Source organism: Rhineura floridana, chromosome 1 (assembly GCF_030035675.1).
Source record: "Rhineura floridana isolate rRhiFlo1 chromosome 1, rRhiFlo1.hap2, whole genome shotgun sequence".
In the NCBI taxonomy this organism is placed as follows: domain Eukaryota; kingdom Metazoa; phylum Chordata; class Lepidosauria; order Squamata; family Rhineuridae; genus Rhineura; species Rhineura floridana.
Window position 1 is genome coordinate 177,087,576 of NC_084480.1, and position 18,363 is coordinate 177,105,938.

The 18,363-nt window shown below is 40.4% G+C and overlaps 1 protein-coding gene across 8 annotated transcripts in view; it reads left to right on the forward strand.

Moving 5' to 3' along the window:
• The window catches only part of CFAP61 (cilia and flagella associated protein 61), a 194,728-nt gene that overhangs the window by 68,414 nt on the left and 107,951 nt on the right, over positions 1-18,363 (forward strand). For all 8 annotated transcript variants that reach the window (XR_009758262.1, XM_061587847.1, XM_061587810.1 and 5 more), the window contains 4 exons: positions 5,799-5,925; positions 6,241-6,318; positions 6,885-7,091; positions 9,594-9,728. Coding sequence is in view for 7 of the 8 variants with exons in the window: in XM_061587847.1 (XP_061443831.1) it covers positions 5,799-5,925; positions 6,241-6,318; positions 6,885-7,091; positions 9,594-9,728 (547 nt within the window). In the remaining variant the exon portion in view is untranslated. The remainder of the gene's footprint in view (positions 1-5,798; positions 5,926-6,240; positions 6,319-6,884; positions 7,092-9,593; positions 9,729-18,363) is intronic.

Sequence of the window (18,363 nt, forward strand, 5' to 3'; positions counted from 1 at the left end):
AGGTTCCTCATCCTTGGTCTAGAGCAGGGATAGCAAATATGGTTACCCTCCAGGTGTTTGGGTCTACAACTCCCATCACCCCAGCCAGTATGGTCAATGGTCAGGGATGATGGGAGTTGTAGTCTAAAACATCTGGTGGGCATCACATTGGCTACCCCTGGTCTAGAGCTTGGGGCAGTCTACAAATGTCTTGTTTCTCACATTCCTTGAGCTTACTGTACACTTATGAAAGCAGACAAGCCATCTGGGAGTTTTAAACCACTCCTGGTCAAAAATTTCAACATTGATAAGTCCATAGACCTGGTTCAGTTGGCCAAAGAAACCTGATTAAAGCACAAATGTTATATTATCTTTCTTTAGTTAGTAACTTAGTGTTTTTGCTAGGTGAGAGGTCATCTGATGTAGACATGGTAGCATTTGGGATATCCCTTCCCATTGGACCAGGAGGCAAGACTGATTCCTTGGGAGAGGTCTAGACCTGCCTTGCTTCATAGCAAAGAATCAGCTTGGCTCCTTCAGATCACCAACTTGCTTACTTTTCCAGTGCAAAAGACTTTTTTCTTTCTCTTTCTGACTTCTTTCTCATCACAACATGTCCTAGCAAGGCATAGGTTTCACAGAAGTCAGAAAGGAGATTGAATAATGGGCCTAGTGCCCACAGGGTCCTGGATGAACAAGGGGTACTCTTAGCTACAGCTCTGCACGTGTAGTGCCAGGCTATACAGCAGGGAGAAGAAAGGAAATCATGGCAAAGTATAAAACAGTCACACCTCAAAGCCTGCTGCTGTTCTGTTTCAAGCAGCTGCCCCAGCAGTACAAGGATTCTCACCCAAGGCAGAAGTTCAGGCCTAGACAAACAGAGCAAGGCAAGGTGAAGTAGGGCAAGGTGTAAACTGAAGCAAGGATTTCAGGATTCAGTGGCACTCTGGACAGCTCCACACAAAGCTCAGGCTGGAGAGTGCCTAAGAGCAGTTTGAACAGCAGTCAGCCTCAGATTGAACCTTAAATCTCTTAAAGCTCTATCTAAATAGCTAGTTGCACTTTCCATAAGGGGTCCAGTTTGCTTTAGCAGTTGTCTCCCGACTGAGGTAGCACATAGTTCCATTAATGTTCTGAGCTGGAGTTGGAGGAGAACAACGCCACTCCCTCTGGCTGTAGAGATACTGGTACAATAGGTTTGTTTTGAGCAAGTGCTTCTGGTTTAGTGAGGACCTCTGGGGCTAGTCCTGAGGACAGCTTCCTTTGCTGCGTTGTGTCCCTGGCCTCATTGCTCAAAGATGAGCAACTCCTACTCCAGGGTCATGACGGCTGATGGACCAATCCCTCTGATACTTCATGTTTCCCACCTTTTGCGCAGTCTGAACCAGGCAGGCCCAGGAGAGGCTGAAGCCCAGGGACATCAAATCTCTCTCCTATGGTCCACCACACAAGCACACCTTCTCTGGACTTGGCTGCCCCTGTGGTTGATAGAAGATGTTGCAGAGGCACTTTCAGTCCTCCTTAGTCTGCCTAGGCCAGCTGTGCAGGGAAGGAATCTCCCAAGCAAGGAGGCACTGATGCTCTAGATTCCCTCATGTTGCGCTTGGAAGATATCATTGAGATAAGTGATAAGAGGATCTTTGTCTCAGACTTCAAGGGAAAGCAAGCATACCCACAACTGAAAGACCAAGGGAAGTGTGGGTGTATGCAGGCTAAGTTGTAAGCAAGCACAATATGCAAGACTATAAAACATTTTTACTGCTTATGGAGCACAGAGCTTAATTTGCAATTTCCATACTTATGGATGCATGAGTAAATCCAAGACTTTGTTAACACTTTGACTCTGAACACTTTTTGCTGTCTTTGATTTTCTTGTTTGTTGAATAAGAATTTCATTATAAAAACCATCTTTGGGCAAGAGAACCAAAATGCTACAATTCCTGGTGTTATGCGGAAGGAGAGATTGACTGTTAAACCAATCTGAGAATTGTAGCTCTGTGAGGGGAATAGGATGTCTCCTACCAACTCTCAGTACCCTTAACAAACTACATTCTTTAGGATTTTTGGGGGGAAGCCATGACTGTTTAAAGTGCTTTGATACTATATAGCACAGGTGGTACCTTAGTTTACACAAGAGCTTCTAGCAAGAACGACACCAAGGAGAATAGCTTCCCTCAGCTTCCAGACCCATTCTGCTTGATTATCAGACTGCAGATTCTGTGGCATTACTTGTATATGAGCTGTTGTGACACCATTTGAATTTTACTTCAGCAGATTATTTCTTTTTACAAACTTTACTAAACATTTGTTTAGTTTATAGGGGAAAAACTACCTATAAAAACTTTTCTTGTTAGAGTCTATCATTTTAAAGGGCCTGGGTAGTTCTTCTGTGGCAAAAGTGACTCTACCTGTACCACTATAATGTTAGAAATGGATTGCAGTTGACCTAAATTAGAGAAGGCAACAGGTTGACAGACACATTGTGCATCTTAAGAAACAACTTATTTATCTTTGGTATTGGGCCATGTGGACTAGTGGCATGGTCAAATTATGAATGCTTGTGGACATCTATATTAGAGCTGTGGAACTTATTTCAAATGGAAAAACTAGACTTAAGACTTAAAAATTAGACTCTAAAAAGCTTGCAGGCATGTCCCAGAACCAATCTCCAGTATTTCTAATCCACCAAGCCAAATGCAGACAAACATGGGGATGCTTGACAAAGTCCTTTTAGCAGACAGCAAAACCAGAAGATTTATCGGTGGGCTGCCATATATCATTGGGTGGGCTGCATTCAGCTTCGTGGATCACAAGTTCTGTAGGCATAAAGTCTAGAAAAACTTCTGAATTAGAGGCTGTGCCTTTGAATGCTAATATCTCTGAATTCATTCTAACCATGGTATTTCAATATCCTCAACTAGCCGCATCTCTGTTCAAATGTTTCAGAACAGTTCCTATTCACAGGTCTTAGACCAGTCCACCCTCCACAGAAGCACTGTATATTTTAAGCAAGATACACCTTTAAATGAAAGAACAAACGTGAAGGCATTATATGCAAGAGTTGGTTTGAGCATAAAGAACTAAACCACTTGTTTTCATCTAAAGACTTCCAAGTTTAAAAATATAGTCTCCGGGGAAGTTATGAACGTGAGCTAAAAACTAAGCAGTAATGGAAAAAGTCTGAATAACATAAAACCCAGTGTTAAGCGCCTAATAATCCCTTCCTCATGAGGAAAAATATAAAAAGCAAAGATCAATGCACTATTTTTGTACAGTGAGATTTTAAAAGACATATGAATAAAAAGTGAGTTGCAGAAAATGGATGAAAAGCAAAATCCAGCAGGGGACGGAGGACATGTGAAAGTGCAAAGTCAGAGAGATAAAGGAAAAGGCTTTGAATGAAAGACTGATTAGCAAAGCCTGTAAAAAGGAAAAGTCCTCACACAAAAGCTAGAGGATGGCAAATGCAACTCTAGGCCTGCTACTTAACAGGGAAGGATGAAAAATAATAGACAATAGGGTGTAGGCTGAAATGCTTAATGGATACTTCTCTTCAATTTTGACTGTAAAGCATAATCATAATAGTGCTCTTATTTCTGGACAGTCAAACGAATTGGGCTTCTAGAATGAGTTCATTCCTTACTGAGGGCAAAATGAACATACATCAGCTAAATATGTTTTTTTCTCCTGGTTTATATTCTTATAATGGGTATGATTTTTTTTAAAAAGCAGATGCCCATTTTTCTGGTGTTATTCTATCCATTTTCAACTGCTTCTTGTAACTAATTACACCTACAGAGGCTCTCTGTGTTTTGTGAATATACACCTGGGAGGTAGAAGCAGACAGTGTTTGACATGTAGAGAAACAGGAGGAAAACATCTAAAGGTGCCATAAAATGTGTCATATGCTATGTTAATAATAGATAAGAGATTATATTCTGGGGGGGAAATACCCATGTTTCAAGCTTACTGCTCTTTCCAACTTTTTGAGAACTTTTTTTCATATAGAGCCTGTACTCTGTGAAAAGGTTTACAAAAAGGAAAATAGCCCTGAAAAAGAGCAAGCTCAAAAAATGTTCAGTAACTTTCCAATATTAGTCTTTTTATGGCACCTTTTAGATTTTTTGTGGACTGGTGGAGCTCTTGTCTCTTTATGCAGGGCAACAACCAGAGGTGTTGCATGTACTACTCCCTAAAGTTGCAGGTTTTTTTTTTTACATATTTGCAAAATATTTTATCTGTGTTAATCTTTATGGCTTAATCATTTGATGCACAATCAACAACTGATAAAATGAGAGTGTGCCAATACCCTGTCTGCTATAGATGACTCTGCTACATAAATAATAAAGGGGTCTACAGAACATGTTTTTTTGTTTGTTAAGAAAAGGTTGATGGTATCCACAAATCTTTGTGCACTAGATTTTTGAGAAAATCACTTCTAGTAGTACAGTTGAGCAAAATCTCCAGTTTTGGAGATTTCACAGTTCTTGAAAGGAGCAACCAAGCATTCATCTGTTCAACAAGAGGCACTCTGTTTAGGTGAGATCTCCACTTAATGCTTGAAAGAGTGGGTGAATATTTAACAAAGATGTTGGATGTTTTGCTGATCTGATAGGATTTCTGAATTAGAGATTCCACATTTGATCATTAATATCGAATATAGGCATTTATTTATTATTTTATTTATACCCTGTCCTTCCAGCTGGAGCCCAGGGCGGCAAACAGAAACACTAAAAACACTTTTAAACATAAAAGACCTTAAAATACATTAAAACAAAACAACGTTAAAAACATAAAAAAACCCTTTGAAAACATCTTCTAAAAAAGGGTTAAAGATATTAAAAGACATATTAAAAGCAATTCTAACACAGACACAGACTGGGATAGGGTCTCAACTTAAAAGGTTTGTTGGAAGAGAAAAGTCTTCAAAAGGCACCGAAAAGATAGCAGAGATGGCGCCTGCCTAATATTTAAGGGGAGGGAATTCCACAGGGTAGGTGCTGCCACACTAAAGGTCCATTTCCTATATTGTACAGAGCGAACCTCCTGATAAGATGGTATCTGCAGGAGGCCCTCACCTGTAGAGTACAGTGATCGGCTGCGTATATAAGGGGTAAGACGGTCTTTCAGGTATCCTGGTCCCAAGCTGTATAGGGCTTTGTACACCAAAACTAGAACCTTGAACTTGGCCTGGTAGCAAATGGGCAGCCAGTGCAGTTCTTTCAGCAACAGGGTGACATGTTGGCTGTACTCTGCCCCAGTGAGCAGTCTTGCCACTGCATTTTGCACTAGCTGCAGCTTCCGGACCATCCTCAAGGGCAGCCCCACATAGAGCGCATTACAGTAATCCAGCCAAGAGGTTACCAGTGCGTGGACAACAGTGGTCAGGCTATCCCGGTCCAGACATGGCCACAGCTGTCTTACAAGCCGAAGCTGGTAAAAGGCACTCAACATCTTTGAGAGCAAGCAGAGGGATACTCCTGCATGAAACTACAGCTCCCAGATTTTTGGGGGAGAAGCCATGCTAGTTACTGATATCGGGCGGATTCAGGTTTGTACATTAGTATGCAATGAGATGTAAGACATTTGAATATGCCTTCAGCTTCCTATCTGCTAAAGAACTACTCAATACAGCATTAAAAGATTTTAAGACTGAACTTGATGTGACTGCAATGTGAGAATGCTGCACCAAAACTGAAATTTCTCTGGTGATAATCATGATGATAAACATATGTAGGTATTTAAGCCTGGAATCTGAGACAATTAGTAGATGCCATTGTTCACTACACATACAGGTTTTGGGTTTATTTCTCCAACAGGTCCTTTCTTGTAAGAGCAGCGAGGTCTAGTGATGTCTCTGGTGTTGAATTACTAATCCAAACCCTGAAATTGAACAAAAATATATTGGATGACTTAAATAGCTATATATTAGCAAGAAGAGATCCAGTAAGTATTCACACTGCTTTATATTGTTTCTATTTGGGCTTTACTGTGAGAATGTTCAAACAGAAATCTGTTCATTCCTGTTCAAACCGGAATCTGCATGCAAAGCTCTCAGTCTTGAAGGTTGCTGCTACGCTAGACCAGTGTACACAAGATGCCATTCTGCTGCAAAAGACTAAAATGCTCTTTGGGCCTTTTATATAGTTAGAAAGACTATGCTGTGTAGGAGAGGAGATGAGATGGGAATTACAGTATAGAACATTAAGTAAATTATTCAAGTGAAAGAATGTATACCACCTCTTTTGCTTTGTTTTTCAGGATGGGACACCAATTCAGGCATTTGTAGCAGAAGTTTTGCATCAAATTGTTGGAATATCAGTTATTAGGAATGAAATGGTAAATATTCATATTTGCAGTTCTTCTTTTCCTGTTTGATTGGAAGATTTAAAACACTAAATGAATGTTAGTGTTAAATGTTCCCAAAGTCAGGAATGCTTATGTTCAAATAAACATTTGGGGCATTTACTTCTCCCCACAGCGAGAGAGGTGTGTGTGAATAATGTATGAACAATCCTTAATCAAAGGAGAAGAGAAAAACAAAATTATGGGAAGAGAAAACTTTGTATATCCAACAATACACAAAGTTTTTCTCATCCACAACCTTGTTTTTCTTTGAAATTAAATTAAAAATATATTTTTCATAAGTAAATACAATTTTTATATTTTTGTCCTTTTTTCCTCAGACCCAAGATGATTTATGTCTGTTTTCAAAACACAAAACATAGCTTTGAAATGAAAGAATTATTTGCTCCCCTTTCCTATTGTATAAATATAATGAAGTTTTATCCACAAAAAGGGCAGGCAAGAAAGCAAAAGGAATGCAAAGATATGCAATATAACTATTCTAAGACAGAAGCACTGCTCTTTCCTTAATCACTGTATTGAATTGACATGTTTTCCAGGATATTGAATATATTCGCTCGCACTACAACATTGAAGACTTTATTTATTTCAGTCATCACCAGCAGGAAGAACATGGCCACCTTTACCATTTTGCACTGAATCCTATCTTTCATCACTATGCCAAACACTTTATGAAGGAGATACTTCGGTTAGCTCACAAATCTTGTCTCTACTACCCTATTTATCCACAGCCCGAAGATGGCAAGGTAAACTTTAATCTGTCGAGCAGACAATAAGCAGAAGCCATGTAGCTGTTTGTTTCTCTTGGAGTATGTAGAATTTGTCCAGAAAATGTACACATTTCAAATAACTGTAAGATTAAATATGATGCAAACTTTACTTAAACGATTTGACTCCTTGTCCATAAAGTCCACGGAAATTCATTATATAACATGGATAACATGGGCTCATCAAATAGCTGGTTACCTGACTTTGTTTCCAGAGATCCTCACTAGGGCCAATGAGCATGCAGAGCTTGAGAAATGTATCTAACATACAAGAAGAATACAAATTCTGTAGTTTTACAGTGCTAGCTTAGCTGGTCACTTTTCAGCTTACAAAATACATTCTGTAATATTATAAATGACAACGTAAAACCAATCAAAAAGTTTAATTGTTTTATCCTTGTGTGTTTGTTGGGCTCCTTGGGAAGGATGAGCAGGATAAAAATTTAATTAATTAATAAATAAAAATAAATAAATAATGTCCAAGATATGAGTAAAGATTTAGTGCATTTAGTGCAAAGCTTTAGAAGTTGCACATGGCCCTTTGGATCCCAATCATGTAGTCCCTTTGATGCTCACAATTGTAGATTCTTTTTTAAGATCTCAATTTCAGGAGAGCGAGGGTATTTATTTTATTATTTTGTTATTAAATTTATATCCTGCATTTCCTTCCAAAAGAGCCCAGGGCAGCATCTATGTTGGAATTGCTTTTTAATATATTTTAAAAGCTTTTTTTAAAAAACATGTTTTTAAAGCTTTTTTTTTTTAAATATGTTTTTTAAAGATACTTTGTTTTAATAAGTTTTTAAGGATGTTTTGATGTAATATATTTTGAAGTCTGTTTTTATGATGTTTTAGAGCGTTTTTAGAGCTTTTGTTTGCCGCCCTGGGCTCCTGCTGGGAGGAAGGTAAAGGTAAAGGTGTCCCCGCACTTATAGTGCGAGTTGTTTCCGACTCTTAGGGTGACGTCTTGCGACGTTTACTAGGCAGACCGTATATATGGGGTGGGATTGCCGGTTCCTTCCCCGGCCTTTCTTTACCCCCCAGCATATGCCGGGTACTCATTTTACCGACCACGGATGGATGGAAGGCTGAGTGGACCTCGACCCCTTTTACTGGAGATTCGACTTCCTCCTTCTGTTGGAATCGAACTCCGGCTGTGAGCAGAGCTTTCGGCTGCGTTACCGCCGCTTACCACTCTGCGCCATGGAAGGGCGAGATATAAATCTAATAAACAAACAAACAAGCTGTACTTTATAAACTGAAACATTACCATGGCAATATTCATTACCCCATGAGGCATTGAAGCCCTCACACGATTACATAAAGGGGAGAGTGAGTTCATGCTCGCTGGACTTATTCCCTATGTTGCATCCCCATTGCCTGGCCCCACCAACATTGCAGGAGATCTGAAATGAGCAGTCTGCTCTACGCACCTAGGGTCCCTATGTGATTCGGAACACTGGGTGCCCAGGATTCTAAATCACATGAGGAGCCTATGCATGTACAGTATGTAGAGCATGCATCCCTGCTTCAGAACCTGGAGGGCAGCAGTGCATGGTAGTGAAGATATGACAAGGGGATACAGACAGAGAGGCTGGCCCTCCTTCCCCTTTATACAAGTTCTAATCACATGAGCAATTGAACACCTGAATAGACCTATTGATGTGCAGCTGAAATTGGAGAGAGTGTGCAGGGAAAAAGCTCTAGAAATACTTACTTTTCTTCTGCACTAAAGGGAATTAATTTTGTTTTATGGGCTCCTGCTGGGAGGAAGGGTGGGATGTAAATAAAATAAATAAATAAATAAATTATGTCATGTAATTTCTGTTAAAACCGCAGGCTTGTATTTTTTTTATGTGACAAACTTTTGGATAGTCTTTTTTTTTTTTTGCATTTCCTGTTGCCCTCCAACTATTAAAATAAAGATTATAACTGAACTTGCTGCAATAAGATAAAGGTATTTTTAAATGATTTCTTGCATTTATGAAAGCCTGAAGATTTTTTCCCTTCTTCTTCTTGCCATTTCATTAACGCTTGTAATTTGGATGAAAATGACTTTTTACTCCATATGCATTTTCTATATACATGTTTAACTCATCTTCTGCCAAACAACCAGAGGTGAACAGTAAGCATGTGACGTGCTTAATGAGGTTGGATGAAGATGATTCATGATTGCAGTGGAGGAAGATACCCCTCTGAGGAAGCTACTTGTGCTGCAAAATCCCATAAACCAAACCACTTGTTTATCTGTCATTCCCACTGAGATAGTAATATAATTACTCTCATAATTATCTTCATTAGTGTCAGGAATTAGCTGCAATCCATTCCTCTGCTCTGAGAGTGTTTATTTTTTTGGTGATATTTCTCTTGGATTTAATCAAGGGGATAAAGGATTCTTATATTCACAGAGCACTGCTACAGACATCTGTGATGCACTTTTCTGACATTATCTGTGCTAAAATATAGCTTGTTGTCCTTCAGTTCCAGAATCCCTGTGCCCATTCCCTGACATCTGCCCTTCATTACATGGTTCCTGTGCGACCAAGACGACAGATTGTCTATCCTCTGGAAAAACTTGGCATAAATGCTCCATCAAAAGAGGTCTCTAAGGATCAGGTGGGTAACAGAAGCAGCAGCAAGCAAAAGGCACAGCTCCAGCTAAATGTAGGATTTGGCAGATGGGATGACATTACTGTCTTAATGTTGGTGTGTTGCTTCTTAAGTACCTTGAACCTGATGTTCTTACAGTGTCATGCTTCGTTGTATCATTTTCTAAGCATGTGTTTCAAACTGAGAATTACAGGCAGTGGCCTTTAAATTATTCAGAATTTTGATATAATAATAATAATAATATTTAATTTGTGTGTCGCCTATCTGGCAGATAGCCACTCTAGGCGACGTACATTAAAATGGGATAAAATACAATAGTATCAAATGCTGTCACATTAGTCTCAATAAATAAAATACTGGACAGTCATCAATACATTTATAAAACATTTACATTTACAGCATATAATAGATGACAAATCATGGAGATTAACCCATCCCAAGGATCTCAAAGGCCTGTTGAAATAGCCATGTCTTCAGGGCCTTGCGGAATACATCCAGGGAAGGGGCATGTCGAAGATCAAACGGGAGGGAGTTCCAGAGAGTGGGGTCCACCACAGAGAAAGCCCTCTCTCTAGTACCCACCAACCTAGCTGTTTTGGTTGGTGGGATTGAGAGAAGGCCTTGCGTGGCTGATCTGGTCGGGCGGCATAATTGGTGGCGGTGGAGGCACTCTTTCAGGTAAACTGGGCCAAAACTGTACAGGGTTTTAAAGGCTAATACCAACACCTTGAATCGGGCCCGGAAAACAACTGGCAGCCAGTGTGATAGATAATAATTGTCCAAATTCATAGATTATTTTATCGAGACTATTTTATTCAGCAATTTGATCCTTCCAAGGAAGAGCAATCCCCAATCCTATGCTTGTAATTTCCCCCCACCTCTTTCCTCTGCCAACAAGATTATCTGCACCAGTGAAAAAGTGGTGTGTGGCCACGGTGATAAAAAGAGCCCTGCTGAACCAGAGCAAAGATTAGTCCAGCCCAGCATCCTGCTTCCCACAGTGGCCGAACGAGATGCTGCTTGGGAGCCTGCAGCCTTTCCCGCTGCTACCTCCCAGCAACTCAGCAGTATGCTGCCTCTGAGTTTACCCAGAAGGAGCCCAGGGTGCCAAACAAAAAGCACTTTAAAGCACCTTAAAACCAAAAGACTTTAAAACATATTAAAAAACAACTTTAAAAACGTATTAAAAAGCAATTCAAACACAGACACAGACCATCTCCATGAACTTCCCTAATCCCTTTCTAATCCTGCCCCCATCCTCAACGAGGATGCTGAAGCATGCAGTAGGCAATATTCAAAAAGGGATCCAGAGGGGATCCCAGAAATTACAGGCCAGTTAGCTTAACTTCTGTCCTGGAAAACTGGTAGAAAGTATTATTAAAGCTAGATTAATTAAGCACATAGAAGAACAAGCCTTGCTGAAGCAGAGCCAGCATGGCTTCTGCAAGGGAAAGTCCTGTCTCAGTAACCTACTAGAATTCTTTGACAGTGTCAACAAGCATATAGATAGAGGTGATCCAGTGGACATAGTGTACTTAGACTTTCAAAAAGCATTTGACAAGGTACCTCACCAAAGACTTCTGAGGAAGCTTAGCAGTCATGGAATAAGAGGAGAGGTCCTCTTGTGGATAAGGAATTGGTTAAGAAGCAGAAAGCAGAGAGTAGGAATAAACGGACAGTTCTCCCAATGGAGGGCTGTAGAAAGTGGAGTCCCTCAAGGATCGGTATTGGGACCTGTACTTTTCAACTTGTTCATTAATGACCTAGAATTAGGAGTGAGCGGTGAAGTGGCCAAGTTTGCTGACGACACTAAATTGTTCAGGGTTGTTAAAACAAAAAGGGATTGTGAAGAGCTCCAGAAAGATCTCTCCAAACTGAGTGAATGGGCGGAAAAATGGCAAATGCAATTCAATATAAACAAGTGTAAAATTATGCATATTGGAGCAACAAATCTGAATTTCATATATACGCTCATGGGGTCTGAACTGGCGGTGACCGACCAGGAGAGAGACCTCGGGGTTGTAGTGGACAGCACGATGAAAATGTCGACCCAGTGTGCGGCAGCTGTGAAAAAGGCAAATTCCATGCTAGCGATAATTAGGAAAGGTATTGAAAATAAAACAGCCGATATCATAATGCCGTTGTATAAATCTATGGTGCGGCCGCATTTGGAATACTGTGTACAGTTCTGGTCGCCTCATCTCAAAAAGGATATTATAGAGTTGGAAAAGGTTCAGAAGAGGGCAACCAGAATGATCAAGGGGATGGAGCGACTCCCTTACGAGGAAAGGTTGCAGCATTTGGGGCTTTTTAGTTTAGAGAAAAGGCGGGTCAGAGGAGACATGATAGAAGTGTATAAAATTATGCATGGCATTGAGAAAGTGGATAGAGAAAAGTTCTTCTCCCTCTCTCATAATACTAGAACTCGTGGACATTCAAAGAAGCTGAATGTTGGAAGATTCAGGACAGACAAAAGGAAGTACTTCTTTACTCAGTGCATAGTTAAACTATGGAATTTGCTCCCACAAGATGCAGTAATGGCCACCAGCTTGGACGGCTTTAAAAGAAGATTAGACAAATTCATGGAGGACAGGGCTATCAATGGCTACTAGCCATGATGGCTGTGCTGTGCCACCCTAGGCAGAGGCAGTATGCTTCTGAAAACCAGTTGCCGGAAGCCTCAGGAGGGGAGAGTGTTCTTGCACTCGGGTCCTGCTTGCGGGCTTCCCCCAGGCACCTGGTTGGCCACTGTGAGAACAGGATGCTGGACTAGATGGGCCACTGGCCTGATCCAGCAGGCTCTTCTTATGTTCTTATGTTCTTATCTGTTACTATGCATATAGATCATTAAACTGGGATCTCTTCATATGGCTGCTGGATGTGGGAGATTTTGTGCTCCCACAGTTGTCTCTTGTACATGTAAGCATGGAAATTAGGGCTGCGCTTTGTATAAATCACAAACCAAATCTGGCCAATTTGAGCTGATTTGTATCCAGATCAGGCTGACCCAGCTAAAAATCTCTACAGAGCAGATCAGTTAGTCCCGAATTGATTTGTAGATTTTTGTACAGATGGCTGCTGGATGTGGGAGATTTTGTGCTCCCACAGTTGTCTCTTGTACATGTAAGCATAAGAACATAAGAAGAGCCTGCTGGATCAGGCCAGTGACCCATCTAGTCCAGCATCCTGTTCTCACAGTGGCCAACCAGGTGCCTGGGGGAAGCTCGCAAGCAGGACCCGAGTGCAAGAACACTCTCCCCTCCTGAGGCTTCCGGCAACTGGTTTTCAGAAGCATGCTGCCTCTGACTAGGGTGGCACAGCACAGCCATCATGGCTAGTAGCCATTGATAGCCCTGTCCTCCATGAATTTGTCTAATCTTCTTTTAAAGCCATCCAAGCTGGTGGCCATTACTGCATCTTGTGGGAGCAAATTCCACAGTTTAACTATGCGCTGAGTAAAGAAGTACTTCCTTTTGTCTGTCCTGAATCTTCCAACATTCAGCTTCTTTGAATGTCCACGAGTTCTAGTATTATGAGAGAGGGAGAAGAACTTTTCTCTATCCACTTTCTCAATGCCATGCATAATTTTATACACTTCTATCATGTCTCCTCTGACCCGCCTTTTCTCTAAACTAAAAAGCCCCAAATGCTGCAACCTTTCCTCATAAGGGAGTCGCTCCATCCCTGAAATTAGGGCTGCACTTTGTACAAATCACAAACCAAATCTGGCCAATTTGGGTCAATTTGTATCCAGAACAGGCTGAAGCAGCTCAAAATCTCTACAGAGCAGATCAGTTAGTCCCAAATTGATTTGTAGATATTTGTACAGATTTATAGCTCAAAACAGTCTCCAATGAACCCAGACAGGATGTCTGTGAAATGGAGCAACTACAACACCATATAAGGAGAATACTAGGAGAGAGGGAGGAAAACTAGAATGGTATCACCCCACCCAACATTCTCCAATCACAGTCCTTGGAAGGGGTGAAGTTTTAAAATACAGAAATCTTTTGTAAGCTCTGTTTCTTAAAAATGTTTGGTTGGGATTGGGTGGGTCCCATCCTTATTTACATATTTTTAAAAAAAGTTTGTTGCCTGTGTTTTTTATTTTATTAAACCTTGTGCGCATATTTCTGAATTCAGTATTGTTATTTTTTTCCAGTTGCTGCCCACAAACAGCCATTATTATTGTTGTTGTTGTTGTTGTTGTTGTTAGCCAGCCAGTCAGTCAGTCAGTCAGTCAAACCTTCTGGACCCTTAGATCTTTGTCTGAGGCCCTTCTCCAGGTCCCCCCTATGAGAAAGGCTTTGAGGGTGGTGACAAGGGAGAGGGGCTTTTTCAGTTGTAGCTTCCCATCTGTGGAATTCACTCCCCATCAAGGTCTGCATGATGCTTTTGTTGAAATCTTTTCAGCACCAGGTTTTTCCCCAGGTTTTTGATTGACTAAGATTATATTGTTTGTTATTAGTATACTGCCAAAGCTTTCTGTGGCTCTTATGATAGGGTATAGTGGTTTTGTTGTTCTGTTTCATGGTATAATATATGTGTTTGTGTTTTTAACAACATTGTGAGTCACTGGGAGACATTTGGGTAACAAGCAACTAACAAGTCTAATGAATTATTATCATCATCATCATCATCATCATTATTATTATTATTATTATTCAGTTTTATACCACAGTATTCTCCCTTTCATAGTTCTTTTACAGATTTTTGGCTTCACAAATCTCAAGTAGCTAAAAGGTTTCAGAATCTGCCTCAGCCATATAGATTGTGATTTTAAATCTCTCATCTCTGGGAACATTTGCTCTATTCCACCACTTTCTACTGTTGCTCTATGGCAAAGTCACCTATATACTCACCCTATTTTCTTATCCCATTGCTTTCTTTCTACCCCATCTTTTAGTAATCCTCAAAATCTTTGCATTTTGTATTTTTCTAGAACAATTTCTGCCCCCTTTTCCTGTGCTTGCTGTTTCATTTGTGAAGAATCCTCCATTATATTAAAACAACTTCTGGAAACATCTACAATTCTTGCATCGTCTATGTGACTATATATTTATATGAATCTATAGATCTAGACATATATTTATTATTTTAATTCCCAGTTTCATTTTTCTCAATACTCATTTGTCTGAATAGTTCATGATCTTTCAGAACAGAGATCTGTTCTTTATTTATGGTGGTACTATCATGATCCGTTAGAATGATGGACTAGAATGTAAATAACAAATTTAAATCTTGATTGCACCTTCCACACATATATACTGTTCCATCTGCTATTCTAATCTCTCCCACCTTCCCTTTTCATGTCCCTTTTCTTCTTCACAGCTTGCTCATTCTCCTTCCCTCCCTCTATAATCTAGATTAGTCCATTGATCCACCATCTCCAGTTCTCTACCTGTGAAAAGTGACACTGTAGGAATGTTGCAGGGGTTTTATGAGCACCAAAGCTAATAAAGAAAAGAATAATATACTCCATGTCTTTATGGCGTCACCCACCCTTTAACATTTTAAGGTATATAGGATACCACAAGTCCCAGGGCATGTTCTCAAGGCATATGAGGCCTCTACCTTGCTGAAGCTGAGTAGGTCTGGGTCTGGTTAGTGCCTGGATGGGAGACTGCCTGGGAACCACGTGTATACTGCCTTGGGTTTCATGACAAAAGAAAGGTGGGGTATGTAAGAAATAAAATGATGAATGTCTTGTTCCATCATTGTGATGGATCAATGAACTTGTTCCTGTTCATTGTGGCAATTTTTTTTTATTGGGTTGTCTCCAACTGAGTTACACTCAGAGAAGACCCACTAAAATCAATGAACCAATGTTAGTCATGTCCATTGGTTTCAATGACTCTGCTCTGAGTAGGATTAACACTGGATACAGTTCTTTGGGTAATAAGTCTTTTAAATTGTTAGTATATTGGGCTTACTGTTTAGGGACACTACCAATATTTTTGTATGTTTAGAGTGATATTGTTCCTCAGCTTTGCATTTTTTCTTACTGGCAAACCTAGCTTGGTTCTTACATTGAACAAGCTTGAGGGGGCAGATTTCAGGTGGTAGATGATAGGCATGTGCAGAATCTCTACAATTCATTCCATAAATAATTTCACCTTGTCAAAAAGTGATATTGCATGTTTTGGACACTTGTCCACAAAAGGATAGTGCCTAGTGTTCCACTAGAAAAGAGAGGAAAATCTTTTGAAAGTCAGTATATATCTTACAAATAAACAAATAAAAATAAATAATGAAATTAAATTTCTGAATTGGTAGGTCAAACCCTAACATACATAAAATAATTTGCTATTGGACATAAAGGTGCCTACTTCTCATAATTGTTCGTTATTCAAATTCTGGCCAGATTGCTATTGCATTGTAGTGCCAGGCTTGTGTTTAGGATTCTGTTGTTGTATTTGGAATGCTTATCTACAACAACAGATATGAAAATAATCAGTACTTTTGCAATCCAGTAGGTACTTCTAGCATTCCAACCAACCAGCTAGTCAATTAGTAATGGTTCCTTCCTTTGTGAGGACTGTGGGCACAGCACAATCAGACATGGCCCAGGATGCGGCCAGAAGGAAAAACTGACCATGAGGAACTGCTCCATGTAGTTTAGAAGAGAATAAAGGAGGCCACACGGAACACCGTAGAAGTGGGGATACCGACGGGGTCCTCAATAAAAGACAGCAGTAATAGCTGGAGGCCCTTCACAGGGTTAGCAGATTCTTTTAGACCCCTGACCTTTTTAAGCCTCATATAGGCATACATTATGGAGGGAAACATAGTTTAAACAGAACATCTTTCGAGAGTGCTGTTTTTATGCAGTGTGAATAATTAACTTGAGATTAGCTATTTTTAATAATTATATTTTAAACACTTATTCATTATCAATTTGTTTACTTTCTCACCATCTGGGAACATTCTGCCATCCATCTGTTTTGTGTAATTATGTAATTATGAGTACAAGCCTTGAATAGGTGATATTATTAACTAGAATAACTGTTCCATGATGCAGAATAAAAATGTCATATGTTTGTGCAATTACTTCTTGATTCTGAAATCCATTGTTTGTGCTTTATTATTTGTTGCATTCAAGCAGTCAAACTTTACGACATACTTCAGGAATGTTTTTTCTCTTGCTGCTCACAACAAGGCTGCAGAATCTAGTGTTGATGTTGTTGTTGTTGTTGTTATTATTATTAGCTTTCTCAGCTTTGTAATGGTTCATGAAGAATAAGTTTGCATTTTCTAGCCTAGAGACAGGCTGAATGTTGATCACAACCCACTGATCAGCTATAGGCTGGAGCATGGTTACTGGTGACCATTCTCTGATAAAAGTGGCTATTGCACAGGCACGAGTTTATGCAATTTCAATTTGCCAGCCCAGCCCTCCCAGGACCCAAGATTAGGAGCAATTCTGGTGTCCATGCAGAGCCTGGGGCCACCACTATGAGCCTGTTTGCTTCTCATCCTGCCTGCTATGCCATTGATCTATTCAGTGGTCTGTGCAGTTCCCCCAAATGAGAATTATTGTGGGTTTGGAGCTCAGACTTAGCCACAACTTAACTCTTCCCAGAAAATGAGGGGACAAGTAGCACACTCAGCAGCAGGTGGCAGCAGCAGTTGGGGGATGGGCAGCAAGTGGAGAATGAGCTGATTCATGTGTTGTAGAGAAGCAAATGTCTGTGCTACCACACAGCAGCAAAGGCGGGTGCAACCAGTGGCAACTAGTGCCCATTGGGGCTAGCAGAGTAGAGGGCAGATTTGCCAATGATAGGTGGAGCCAGAGCCAACAGTAGGCAGAGCCTACTAATTCTGGTTTCGTTCCCATTCCTCTGCCTTTGCAATAACACTAAGAACACTTCAACAGTTCAGTAAAATTTCTTAACGTCTTGTCTTGATTCAGTAGACTTGCATGCTGTTATACTGAGTTTTCTGCTGGAGAAGGTGTGGCCTCCACCACCCCTTCCAGCCACCCCATCCTCCAGTGAAGCCCTCATTGCAGGGTGAGAAAGGGCAGGCTCAGGGACAGAGTGATGCCAAGAGCACATATTCATATAACACAGCTGCATGTTCCATAGATGCCCCTGGAGTCATCTTCTATAACTGGACATCGTGATGGCCTGCTTTCTTCTCAGACTTATGAGATGTGAGCTAATGGCTTCCTCTCCTGTCTTAATCCCTTTTCCTAGTTTTCTACCACATGTAGGTGAAGTTAGCCCAACGTGCTTTCTGGCTTGCAAATAGTTCAGTTGTCCTATGATTAAAGTTCTTCAATTACCTATTGGTCTATGGACAGCATTGCCGATTCATTAACCCTGTCTTTGAAGATATTATTTCTCAATAAAGTTTTAATTCAGAGCTCATGAGCTGACAGTGCTTATTCTGCTCCTATAGTAGTCATCAGAGTGGTCACTCTACTTCTCAACAACTTCACTTTTTCTGCAAAACTTTTCTCCAGATTCCTGTTTAAGGGTTGTATCCGCTAGTGCAAGAATTGAGTTGAATGCCACCCTTGAAGTGTGTATACAGTAGGGCCCCACTCATACGGCGGGTTACATTCCGGACCCCCGCTGTAAAGCAAAAACTGCTGTAAAGCAGAACCCATTGAATAGAATGTTGCGCAATGCCCGAA